At 40.8% G+C, this 13,322-nt stretch overlaps 1 protein-coding gene across 4 annotated transcripts in view; it reads left to right on the top strand.

The window, feature by feature from the left end:
* The window catches only part of phactr4b (phosphatase and actin regulator 4b), a 33,941-nt gene extending 21,080 nt beyond the window's left edge, over positions 1–12,861 (top strand). For all 4 annotated transcript variants that reach the window (XM_060869945.1, XM_060869943.1, XM_060869946.1 and 1 more), the window contains 13 exons: positions 239–400; positions 819–899; positions 1,490–1,909; positions 3,162–3,548; positions 4,894–5,019; positions 5,985–6,501; positions 7,023–7,330; positions 7,489–7,669; positions 7,946–8,001; positions 8,473–8,534; positions 11,026–11,163; positions 11,259–11,335; positions 11,420–12,861. In XM_060869945.1, coding sequence (XP_060725928.1) covers positions 239–400; positions 819–899; positions 1,490–1,909; positions 3,162–3,548; positions 4,894–5,019; positions 5,985–6,501; positions 7,023–7,330; positions 7,489–7,669; positions 7,946–8,001; positions 8,473–8,534; positions 11,026–11,163; positions 11,259–11,335; positions 11,420–11,435 — 2,531 coding nt within the window. In that variant the 3' untranslated portion in view covers positions 11,436–12,861. The remainder of the gene's footprint in view (positions 1–238; positions 401–818; positions 900–1,489; positions 1,910–3,161; positions 3,549–4,893; positions 5,020–5,984; positions 6,502–7,022; positions 7,331–7,488; positions 7,670–7,945; positions 8,002–8,472; positions 8,535–11,025; positions 11,164–11,258; positions 11,336–11,419) is intronic.
* Positions 12,862–13,322: the final 461 nt, after the last annotated feature.

The following is a 13,322-nucleotide window of genomic DNA, read 5'->3' as shown; positions in this document are numbered from 1 at the left end:
GCTGGGCTTAGATTTAGGTGTTGGCATAGTTGGCAAAATTATGTTAATGAAAGGGCTCCACAAGGAAAGTAAGACATGTGCGTGCACTGCTCACTGACCATTTCTGTTCCTGGACATTTTTATGTGCTGCACTGTTTTTAGTTGTGCTCATGCTTAATCCATCTGAATTCTTTCAAATGCTTTGTTTAAGTGGTCGTGCTATTAAACCGTCTTTACCTGTTTTTCTCACATTTTTTAGATGATGAAAGCAGCCACCAGCACAATAGCACAGGGAGTGAAGGGGGCGATAGCACTCCTCCCCCCAAGCGCAAGGGCAAGTTGTCTACACTGGGCAAGATCTTCAAACCTTGGAAATGGAGAAAGAAGAAAAGCAGCGAGAAGTTTAAGGAAACTTCAGAAGGTACTTAGTTTTTATAGACTTTTGTTCCACATTTGATTCTGCTTCCTGTCTTTGTCTTGAAGTTCTGAAAGCAAACTTTTGATGAGATTAAGCCACCTTCTCTGTTATTAATGTTAGATCACCAGGCAACAATTGAGTTTTTGTGATAGTAAAACAAACACAATAATCCAATGAATTTAGTTTGTACTCTGGTGAAGTCGGCCATTCATACAGTAAGTAAGAGCAATGGGTGAAAACAGGAAAATTATCCTAACATCCAACCAAATTACTGATACACTTTTGTCTGTACAACTACAGTGCATGCAATCATTTCACGTTAACTCACTGTTATTTTCTCTCAATCAAAGTGTGATTACATCACTGTGTGCTGTAGTTCGGTGTTTTATTGAACTTGTGTTTGTTGAATTTTACCCAATAGTTTTGGAAAGAAAGATGTCGATGAGAAGACCACGGGAGGAGCTGATCGAGCAGGGAGTCCTAAAGGAGCTTCCTGATAATGGTAGGCATTGTGTGTATGTGCGTGTGTATGTCCGTTTGTGTGTGACTGGTTTGGGTGGAGGGAGTGGGGGCAGCCTACCATGCTGTGAGGCAATAACCCTTGAGCGGAGGACTGGGTGGACACAGAACAATACTGGAAGCTGCTAGCAGTCACTGGTCTGGTATTATCTCACTGGTCACTAGGGCACAGTAGAAATGCAGCAGTTCCTGAGACAGATGAAGCAAGAAGGTTTAATTTGACAGGTGTTTGAGGGTCTAACTTCAATTTATGAGGGGAGAAATGACATATTGTTTGTCTTCAGTTGCAAAACAGTGGAGAAAATTGTGCCCTGCAGCAAAAACATTGAAAGTCATGCACTCACTGCTGTGGAGGCCCATTTATCTAGAAGCTGATCTAATCTTAATAAGCAGCCTGTTCTTATTAACTGCCTCTGGCTTATTTGCTGTTTTTTTTTTCTTGTCTGATTTAAAAAGACAAGTCTAGATGTCATCAGAAACTACTTTCTTGAAATCTCTATTTTTTGATGATGCTCCATTGATGATTTATTCCCTTTTAGCTAAATTTCGATGTATTTGAATTGTTTGTCACAGAGGCAGATGAGGCACATGGGTCCAAGCCACCATATGTGAAGAATGGCCACACGCTACCTGTAGGGGGCACCATTGGAAGTGGAAGTCGGGGAATTGAGTCAGTTCGGCCTACATCTGACTTGCAATTCAGAGTCAATCCGGAGCGCAGGGGTCGTGACCCCTCTGATGCTGAGCGACGTGCAATATCTAGCCAGGATGAATGCTGGAGAGGAGGCCGGGTTGCAGTAGATGAGTGGAAGCCAAGTGTGGGCTGGCAGGGAGAGGAAATAAAGCATGGAGGCAGAATCCACACAGACACAGAGAGAAAGCCCGGTCTGATCAAAGCCCCTTCAGAGGATGGCAGAAGAACTCGCCCTGAGGTCGATTGGAAGCCCAGCCTTCCCCGACACTCATCCGCTGAGGAGGGCAGAGGAAGGAGAGGTGAGGCGGGTCAACTTTCTCTTTCTCTCTCTAGCTCTTTGACTTCCTCTACTCTGCTCTTGCTCTCACCAGTGCTTCTTCCTCTCTCTTCTCCTCACATCCACGCTGAAGTGAAGACTGGCACTGGTCCCTCGGGTCCTGCTCTAGCTAAGATTCTTATTTAGGAACAAGCAGAGGGATAGCTTCACTTTTGTAGCTTTGTTCTCTCTTTTTCTTCTACATATGCTGCTGTCAGTTCAGCTTTTAAGAATGAACACAAACCACTTGTGGGGTAAATTTGCATTTTAGCAGTACCCTAAAGTAACTAACCCTGAGCTGAATGAATTTTGCTACCTTACATTTTGACAATTTAAGACTATTTTAATCATCAAAAATCCACTTATGATTTTAAAAATGGAATCAGCAAATGCAGATGTTTTATGTAAACAAAATAAGTGTCCAGACTACATGTCTTCACTAGAGAAAAAAGTGTGTAGAATAGATGCTTTACATTTTCAGGTTGTCCGTATCTGTGTTGAAACACACTGCACTGAGCTTTTTTTTAATTAGCGTTATTTCTGTATTCATGATTTAATCTGTAGTATTTAAGTACAATTTTAACTGTTGTTTTAATAAGAAATTATTTATATTTTTAACTTTACAGCAGGAACAACAAATAAATGAAATATAAATCTTTTTCCTTTTTTTCCCCATTTTCATTTTAAACTAAAAAATAAATAAAAGCAATATAGCAAGTGAGTGGTGCTTCCAGTTCACTAGATTTTTCTAAAACGAATTGCCCTTTTTGCTTTACTGCTGCCTGTGTCTTGTTGTGATAAAATGGCTGTAAATAACCCGGCATTTAAAACACCAGCTGTGAAGAATAAAGGGGGGATAACGTGGGAGGGAGCAATATAGAGAGACAGAGATGTAATTACGGCAGCCTGTTTATCTCCCACGGCGGTCGATGAGCTGATTAAGAAACATACAAATGAGTAGTATGGGAATTATGATACAACTCCTAATGCAGTTCAAATAGTTTGACATGTTGGTTAAGAGAAACTCTTAGGTGTGCGTGTTTTTAGTGCTGAAAATTATGACTTTGATTTAATCATTTATTAATAACTTTAATGACAGTAAGAAGACTATTAGGAAAGTCATCCAGGTCATTTTACTATAAATTCATCCAGGTCATGTTACTATATCTAGTAGTAATAAGTCTGAACTTCATTGCTGAGATACAGCTACTATGTTTTCTTTGTATTCCTCCCAGAATCGGACAGCAGTCACTATATTCCTGACCCTGAGACTCTGAGGGATACTCTGCGAGAGCCTCTGCCCCCTAAGCAGACCATTATGACCCCCAAATGGCTGATGAGCTCCACCGCAGAATGTGGCACTGATGTCTTGCCACACACACCCGTCCACAGCCCTGCAACCTCATTCTCTACCTCCGGCTCCTCCAGCTCTCCGTCGTCCTCTGTTCCCGGCGCAACCGCAAAGACCCTGCGGATGGCCCCGTCTGCTGTGGCCAGCGTGCCCCTGGCATCCTCTTTCACCCAGTCCTCCACCCAAGGGTTAATGCCAGCACAGCATGCTAGGCAGCCCCCACTCCCTCCACCCAAACCAGTCAACCGCACCACCAACGCTGCTATGCTGGGTGAGTGCTTACTCCTGCGTCCTGCTTTTCTCATATGACCACCAAAAGCAGATGTTACATGCTTTCATTCTTGTTGTCTAGGAGTGTAAGAATAAGAAGCACATTTATCTTTTTGTCTCGCCATGTTTAAGTTTTTTGTATGTGTAAGAAAACATTTAAAAAAGTCTCAAGAACATTTCTTTCTTGGCATCCTTCTCCTCTTGTGCAGCATTATCTCTAATGACTCCAGGCTTGGCAGGCAGCTGTCTGCTGCAGTGTTGCAGAAGTTGTTGTTTTTGTTTGTTACTATGTTGGATAAGTGTTTTCCTCTGTAATGGGGAATGTTGATCATTTCAGGGCAAGACTATCTGTATCTTAAATAATGTCTGACCCTCAAAGTTTAACACATAACCTGTACACAATTGGTTTGTGTGCCTTTGATCATTTTGTGTTATTGTGTCAAAGTTGAAACCTGCATCATGTAACCTCGAGAAAGACGCAAGATTTAAGAGGATCTGAGAATTTAAGCTTCTTAGATCACTAATGCTCTTTGGCGCTAGAACGTATCAAATTGGTTGCTTAGATTCATGCTGAAAATGTTTTGGGCTTTTGCTATTGTGTAGATGATAGTTTATAGAGTAATTTGGTACTTTTATTGTGAAGCACTCTTGTTTTCTTTATTCCTAGTCATTTATAGCATCACAAGAGACAGCAGTAGAGCTTTGTAAAACAGCCAAACAATTTTTATTTTATTTCAAGTGGGATTATTACCACTCATCTAATGTAACTCCTAAACAATGAACTAATATGTTGATCTTTCAGGACCACGGTGCAATAACATGGTACACAGGAAATCTAGAGTTACTGTTGTACCTGTGTGAGTGTGTGTGTGTGTGTGTGTGTGTGTGTGTGTGTGTGTATATATAATATATCTAAAAACGAAAACCTTTAATTAGATCTTTAAATGTAATGCATCGCTGTGCTGAATGTTGATTGTACTGTTGATGACAGCTTTATCCCTGAGAGAAATTTAAATGTGGTTGAGCTGCATCTACACACTGCCTCCTGCTGGTCAGCTGAAGTATTGAGAGATGTGCTCAAGAGAGATGAGCTGCTTAATGCTCGACTTGTTTGAGCATTGGAACCCAGAGTTTTCTGTGGTTGCCTGGCTTCTTCATTCGTGAACAGAAGTATGACCCACTTTCTGAAATGAAGCTTATGTTATCTAGCTTCAGCACATTTTAGGCTACCGCGAACACATCCGTCTACATTGCCAAATTGCCAAACTATACAGTTTTGTCGGATGGTTTGGTCATGTTTTTGTGTGGTGTTTGATACCTTTGGGATGGTTTCTTACCCCTGTCAGCTTCCACCCTTCAAGGGGGTGATCCCTTTCCCCTCTACTGGTCCTGCTGGAAGCGTGAGGCTGACTATGATGTCTACCTGTCACTGCCCGTGTACTTATGCCGGCGGGCAGGAGGTGGGCGCACAGGTAACAGCAAGGCCATGCCTGGAACCACAGCGATGCTGCCTTTTTGTAATCATGTTCTATCCATCTGCTCTATGTTTGCTGGCATTGTCCTCTTCACTCATGCCACCATATGCTCTTAGCTCTGGCTGGGATGCTGGACTAACATGGAGTGGCTAGAATGCCACATATTACTCTCTCTCTCTCTTTCTCTCTCTCTCTCTCTCTCTCTCTCTCTCTCTCTCTCTCTCTCTCTCTTTCTTTCTCTCTGCTTCCTGTTAAAATGCATGTTTTTAGAACTAGATTTGCAGTAAGCGGGCATGCTGTAGCGAATTTTAAAGCGTTAGAATCCTATTGTTGTAACCAGAGAATTGTGCCCGCCTTTTAGGATCCTCTTTCCAATTGGCAGAAATGAGTTTACAGAATAATAGAAATAGGAATAGAAATAGGAATAGAAATCTAATTGAATGCACAGCATGCTGAATGGCAGCAGATTATGTACAGCGAACAGAAGTTCAGCTCAAATACTGTTCCTCAGTGATTTTCAAAAGTTTGCATGCAGTTACTCCATTAAGTGTAGTTTCTCTGGCTGTGGCTTTCTGTGTGTTTGTTAGCTGTTCTGTGGTCATCTGTACATGGAGCAGCTTCGCCTTGTGCTAAAGCTGTGGCAGTTCGACGTACAGTTTGTCCTGCCACATGGACATGTACAGTATGTGACAAACACAGGATGTAGTTCATGTTACTGCTTCTGAGCATGTGAAATCAGGATGCAATGTAGTTTTTAATGCTTCACATGTGTATCATTCTGAAATATAATTTGAGGTTTATGTTATAAAAAAATAATATGAAAATACAAGGTCTTGTAAAGTCTAGTGATGTCAGATTTTAATGATGCTCTAACCTTTATTTTATGTACATATGACATTCTGATAAAAATGAGCTGTTAAAACTGTCAGTGCTTATGACTCATAATCCTTTGTCTCCTGCAGCTGAACTCACACAGGTTGTAGGAAGTGCCAACCCAGCTCAAGCTAAGCCATCGCCACCTATGCCCCCCAAGAGAACCACGCCGGTCACAAAGCGCCACACTGAGAACTCCACCCTTTCCATCTCCTCTCTGCCCTCAATGCTCTCTCCTGAGGACAGGGCAAATATCCCAGGAGGGTTCCCGCTGCCCCCGCCGCCACCGTCCCCACCTCTCCCCACGCACATCCCACCCTCGCCTCCTCGAGGACACCCTCACCAGCTCTTCCACCAACACTCCTACCCTCATCCTCTCCCCGACCCACTACCTGTCCATTTTGACCCTCCGAGCCCGCAGGAAGAGCTGCCTACACGTCAAGCCCCGGTACCCCTGCACATCATGATCCAGCGTGCACTGATCAGCCCCGGAGCTGCCCTGCCTCACCTGGATGCCTCCCACCGTGCCCACTCTCTGCTGTTTGAAACCCCTCCAGAGTACCAAGGATCTCGCCCGCTGCCGGTCACCATCCAGCCTTTAAAAATGTGTGTACTCATCACCAGCAGTGTTTCAGTCCCAGTATTACTGAATAAGTGAACAGAGATGAGTAGCTTGTGTCAGTTAGTGAAAAATCTTGGTGAAATAACACAAGGCATGCTGATTTAGTAAAATGATCAACGTGATGGTAGAATGCAACTTGATTTCAAACTGAAGTTGATTGTTTTTCTATAACACTACATCATGAAGTGTTTTATTCCTCTCATACTACAGCAATTTGGCAACTCAAATTTTTACTTATTAACAAATGACACATTTTATTGGGTTATTAGTTATATTAAATATTTGCTTGTTTTTTTCTTATGTTATAGAAGTTATGAACAGTAGTTTCCTGACTAGCCTTTTTTTCCAAATTTAGTTTGTTTAGTTTAGTTTTTTCAAGTCCAAGTTTAGGACCTGCCTCTTGATTTTTCCATGCCAGAAATTTTAATTACAGTTTTTCATTCAGAAATTATTCACATGTATCTATTCACGTTTATCCTCCCTTCCCTCACAAACTCTCTCTCAGGGCTGAAGATGACTACTCTGATGAAGAGGAAGAAGAGGAGGAAGATGATGAAGAAGAGGAAGAGGAGGAGGAGGATGAAGATGAGCCACCTCCTGAACACCTCCCTCCCCCTCAAATTCAGCCAGAGCTGGAGCCTCGCAGCCGCCGGTGCCTAGTGGGTGATGTGAACATCCGAATTATGCCAGAGGGATCAGACAGCAGTGAGGAAGAGGAGAGAGAGGAAGATCAGCAGGCTGATGAGAGCGACTCAGATGGCCCTGTGCTTTACAAAGAGGAGGAATCGGATGAAGAGGACGACAGTCCACCGAGTAAGTGAAGAGCCTTGTTCATTTACAATGCAGATAGATTGTGTGTCGTATTTTTTTGGTACATAAAGTATTCATGCATCCATGGAATAGAGGAATTGTGAAAATTTGGAAATTGTTGGATAGCTTTTAACTGTGTGATTGCGTTTGCATTTGTGCAGGTAGTCTGGCCAGCAGGGTGAAGAGGAAGGACACTTTGGCTCTGAAGCTGAGCAGTCGGCCTTCAGCCCCAGACAGACAGGCTCCTGAGAGGCAGACCAGAATGGAGTACACAGGTCTGTCGTGGCAGAGCAAAGAGCAGTGGGAGGCCATCCGCACACAGATTGGCACAGCACTCACACGGTACTCGCCTGTCCTCATGCTCTCTCTCTCTCTCTCTCTCTCTCTCTCTCTCTCTCTCTCTCTCTCTCTCTCTCTCTGTTTCTCTCTTTCTAACACACATACACACACTCTCACGCACTCATTTATTAATAACTAACTGTGAGTGTTGAATATCTAAATGAAGGATTTCTCCCATATACTAGTGGGAGGCAGATTTAATTCATTTATACACAGAATCTAAGAAAGCGAATAAGTGTCTCCATAAATGGTTATTGTAACGTGTCTGTTTGTCTAAAGACGACTGAGCCAGAGGCCCACCGCTGAGGAGCTGGAACAGAGAAACATTCTCCAGCGTAAGCAATTTTCTTCTTTCCTGCTATTGCCAGCCTAATGCTTTGTGCTCTATACAGCTTCACTTTCTTTAGCGCATGTAGCACACACCTAAAAAATAACCCACACATGCAGAGGATTCTTTACACTTATGACTTATGCATTGTTGTCCTGCTCTGTTCCCCATTTGTGCTACTTGCACTGACCTATAATCATACTGCAGTGCAGGTAGTATTAGGTGAGGATTGTCCCATCTTTTCCACAAGAAGCCGGTGTGGGTGCAGGTTTTCATTTTAGTTAAGCAGGAGCCACACCTGATTCCACCTGTTTAATCAGTCGATCTTGGTTTTCAGACCTGTACCCACTCTGCCCCAGATAAGATCGGACAGCACAGATTAGTACATCATTTTGGCTAACAGGTGTACTTAAGTGTAATGCAGAATTTGCTTAGCTTTTGTAAAGATCTTTTCTGTTCTGCATATCTCCTCCTCCAGCCAAAAATGAAGCTGATCGGCAGGCAGAAGTTCGGGAGATCAAACGCAGGCTCACCAGAAAGGTAAAATTCACGTGTTTAGTTTTAAAAATTTGTGCTTAGTTTATTTATTCCTACTTACTAGTTGTATGTTCTATAAGCCACAGCACTTAACGTTAAATACATTGAGGAATATGTAGAGAATAAAAGATATTGTTGCAAGAAAAATGTTCAATAATTGGATATTAGTAGGTCTTGTGGCCCGGAGTTGATGATTTTTCTATAACACACCTAAAGATGGTTTATTCCTCCTGTACCACAGCATCACAGATGGTTATTACTTTATTTGTTAAATTCATGTATAATTACATTTAATGCTGTTAAAGAAATACGTACAAAACAAGTCCGTTCTTTTTATCACTAACAGATGATACTATCACCATCAACTCACAAATCCCTCTTTCTTAAACAGTCTAGTCTGTGATGTTAAAGGCAGGGTCTCCGATGTTTGAGAAATGCTTCACAAAATTGAATCGGGACGACAAAGTAAACAAAAATCAAAACTAACATGTAGCCAGTGAGCAGGAAGGGGCGTGTATTGTCAATATGGGCGGAGAGAGTGTTCAGTGTGCATGTGTGACATTAGCAGAAAGCGGTTAAAACATTGCAGGGTTCCCACGCGTCCTGGAAATCCTGGAAAATTAATGACCAATGTTCCAGTCCTGGAAAACACATGGAAAATGAGAGAAAACATAAATTGAAAAAATCTTGTTGTCCTGGAAATTATTATTTTTAAATGTTCTTGATCATTTAAAGAACAGTTTACAACTGGTCGAAACAATTAACATTAGTAACAGAAAGCGCTCTGTTCAGGGACGCTGAGTTTTGACGGGTTTTTTGTTATGCTGTTTAATCTCGCTGTGACGGATGACGCTGTCTTGTGTTGGCGGTTTCAGGTGCTAGGAATGGTTTAAGTGCTCGAATGTTTTCAGCAAATGGTGACGGGTAAGCAGGTTATATTAACCTTGTTAATCTGAATATCATGTGCAAGGGGAATGCACAGCACAGCAACTAAAGCATGCATGACGGCATTGGCCTGAGAAAGGAGAGGGTATTAATATGTGCGGTCTTTTTATTTTATAATTGTTGAAATTTCATTCACATGACAAATTGTCTTTAAAAGTATAGTTAAGTAATAGCCATAAAGTGTACGTTGTTTTTAAGACTTCTGGAGAGAAGAACATATTACTTTAGGCCGTGAATCTGTGAGCCTTGTCTTTTTTTGCTAAATTTGAAATGTCCTGGAAAAGTCCTGGAAAATGATCTCTGAAAAAGAGTGGGAACCCTGCATTGACATGGAGGATAAAAACAAAGAAAGGCAAGAAGTAGGACCCGTGTTAATATAGGATCAGCTTTCCAGTGCTGGAGAGAACTGAAGGAGCAGGAAGTTGGCCGCATATTCACAGATTGGAGTTTCCCGAGTCAATAACTCCTGAGCTAAACGCTTTCATACTCAAATAACACCTCTTTTCTATCGTAGTAATGTAGAGAGGCAGCTAGTAACAGCGTTTAGCTCAGGAGTTATTGACTCGGGAAACTCCAATCTGTGAATATGCGGCCAACTTTACTTAAGACGCCGAGGCGCTTTTGTCATTCTCGATAGGTGAGTAACGTTGGTTTTGCTTTGTTTCACAGAACTTGTATATGCCGTCCTTTGCATGATTATGCTTGTGTGTCATTTTTGCTTGTTTGTTTATCTGCAATTGTATTGTTCTTTCCTTCAGCTATGATACACATTTCTTTCCAGTAGTTGCCTGGGTTACGTATGTACGTGTGGGCGGAGCTATCAATACAAGGGTGGGACCTATTTGGGTTAGGGGCGTGTTTGTTTTGGTGATTTCAAATACCAACATTGGCTTTCAAACATCGGAGACCCTACCTTTAATGACAAACCACAGAGTGCAAACTGCTGTCTCGAAATCAGCAACAAAAACCTTTAAAATAAGCAATGAAGGTTAACCATTGCTTGTCACAGCACGCAACATATTACAATGAATGCATTCATATACACCTGTAATATTCCTGTTTTAGAGCTGTGCTGTAAAATAACCTTTATCAGCAGCTGTGCAATAAGAATTGAGAAATTAGATCATTTTATTAAGCATCTGTATTTAAAGACTCGGTCTTACTTATCAACCGGTCTTACTTATCTTACTTATCGGTCTTATGTGAATTTTTTTTTTCTTTCTCCTAATATATTTATTATTTTTATCATGCACACAAAAGCAATAAGGAAAAGCTGAGCACAGTGTTTTTCTCTCTTCACCTCAGATGGCTCAGTGTTACATGTTTCCCAATAATATATTGGCTTCTGTTCAACAAATTAGCCCTTTAATTATTTACCTACAGTTAAGACCCTTACTAGTCTTATCCCAGTAAATGCTCCATCACCTACCTCAGTTTCATCCTAGCCTTTAGTTATACACTCATTTGCTCTTGAATTATTGTTGAATATGAAGTAAAGCAGAAAGCAGTAGCGGTATTTTGAAAGTGATTCTCATTGTCCTCTCTGTAGTTAAGTCAGAGGCCAACAGTTGCTGAGTTACAGGCCAGAAAGATCCTGCGCTTCCATGAGTATGTGGAGGTCACACACGCCCAAGACTATGATCGTCGTGCTGAAAAACCATGGACCAAACTCACACCTGCTGACAAGGTAAAGCCACAAGTTATGTGCTTCTGTAGCTGTTTACTTTACTTTAGCACCACTGTACCAGTGTTTCCTTGGTTAACATCATTGCTCTTGTCCAGGCTGCAATACGGAAGGAACTCAACGAGTTCAAAAGTTCTGAGATGGAAGTACATGAAGAAAGTAGAATTTATACAAGGTAAACAATACACGATAATATCATTTTTGTTGCTGAGTTACAGTATGTGGTTTTCATAGCTTTCTTCTCATTCCCCCCCCCCAGGTTTCATCGTCCATAACGTCTTCCATTGCCTGGAAAGTGAAACATTTGAGCACTGGTGGCAGGGTGTCTGCGTGTCTGCGTGCCTGCGTGTCTGTGTGTCTGCGTGTGTGCGTGTGTGTGTGCGTGCGTGCGGAGCTTCAGGGTGTTTGTGCTCCTAACAAATTGCCCTTCGGTGAATGTACTGTACAGATACGTGGAACTAATAGAAAACTTTTTCTCACTCATCTGCCCTTTGTAAATATGACAGATGGGAGGGCTAAGAACAATACAGTATTTCTCCCTGATGTTGAAGGGAGACAGACAACCAGAGCACTAATGAAGAAGCCTCAAATATGGATGTACAGTGTGTGTGCCATCAGGAGAACATCTCTCAGGAACCGAGATCCCCTTTAGCAGCACAGGGCTGAAGGGGAAGGAAAGGTCAAGATTGACCATTATAATTAAATATTCAGCTTTTCCTTTTAGGGAAATGTGTAAACCATAACAAATAGTATTAAGTAATGATAATAAATAATTGTTAGATTCATATGGACTGAGCAGAGTTGAGTACAGATGGACTTTGCATGGACAGGAATGTGTATGTGTGTACAGTGTTGTAATTTTCTCTTAGGCTGAAACTTTTAAATTTAACCATTAGACTGTAAAGCACAATGTATTATGATGCATTGTTACATTTGTGTGAAATGGGGACAGGTTTATTTATGCCTGCCTTGCTTACATTTGCCCTTCCTGTGCAACTTATTATTAGAAAATGGGAAGGGAGAAAAAGGATGGCCTCTTTTATTTATTTATTTTTTTTAATCTTTGAGCATTACACTTCATGATTCTAATCTAACTACAATATTTTATGTTTTAATCCCTTTTTAACAATCTAGGGCTGAATCAGTTAAAGTACAATATTAAAGTCATATTTCTGAAAGTTAGGACTGTGTACTTGTCTTAATAAGAATAAATTATAATGTAGTTTGAATTCAATTTCAAGCCAAGTGAACAGTCCAAGTATTGATATAACACTATGAAGACGGTTGTGTTTTTTTTTGTTGTTTTGTTTTGTTTTTTAATAGTGTAATAATTATTTCAGCTCACATCATTTTCTCCTTTTCTTCTTTTTAAATATCTATGGCCAGTAGAATAATATGCTCAATAAACATGCTCTGCTGTACAGATCTACTATTTAGATTAAACTAACTGTTGTGTATATCTTGCCTTCCTTTTATTTGGAATTGTATTTTAAATATTATGAAAGTAATATAGGTTGCTATTTTTTTAAGCACAAAATATTTGTGTTTTATTCAGTGCTTTAAAGCTCCTTTTTTTGTTGTTTTTTTTTTTTAATTTTTGTTTGTTTTGTTTTAATTTGATTATGTGAACATTTAGGAACTGACAGTATTTTTCTGTTTATATGTTGCCTATGAATCTAAATTAAAAGCTCACAAATAGTCGCCGGGCTAATTTCAGTTTTTCTTAGCAACAATGTCCTAGAAAGGACAGACACACAACTCATTATACGAGCTACAAGTGTGTGTAAGTGTGTGTGTGTGTGTGCAATGCGGTGACTGCTGTCACTCCTTTACCATGACCAGGATAAAGCAGATAAATGACTCGAATGACAATAGAATTGTTTAATAATGATCATTTTTAGTTAGTGAAGATTCATTGTCCAGGGAGTGAGCTGTGAACTGTGTAAAGAAGGAAGAGGACTTTAAAAATGTAAATGTCTTTTATTACAATGCCAGCAGTAGCTAGTAGACGGCACATGTGAAAGGCACATTGGATTCAGTAGAGACAGACTGAACCCAGAGCAAATAAAACCTTGAACAGCAGTGATCACCCATATGCAAACATCTAATATGGTCCCACATTCACATCCTAATTTGACTAACATCCTGGTGTAAGTGTGAAA

This window comes from Tachysurus vachellii, chromosome 5 (genome assembly GCF_030014155.1).
Source record: "Tachysurus vachellii isolate PV-2020 chromosome 5, HZAU_Pvac_v1, whole genome shotgun sequence".
Classification (NCBI taxonomy): Eukaryota; Metazoa; Chordata; class Actinopteri; order Siluriformes; family Bagridae; genus Tachysurus; species Tachysurus vachellii.
The sequence above is the reverse complement of the archived record's forward strand: the minus strand, read 5'-3'. Positions and strand labels throughout refer to the sequence as shown.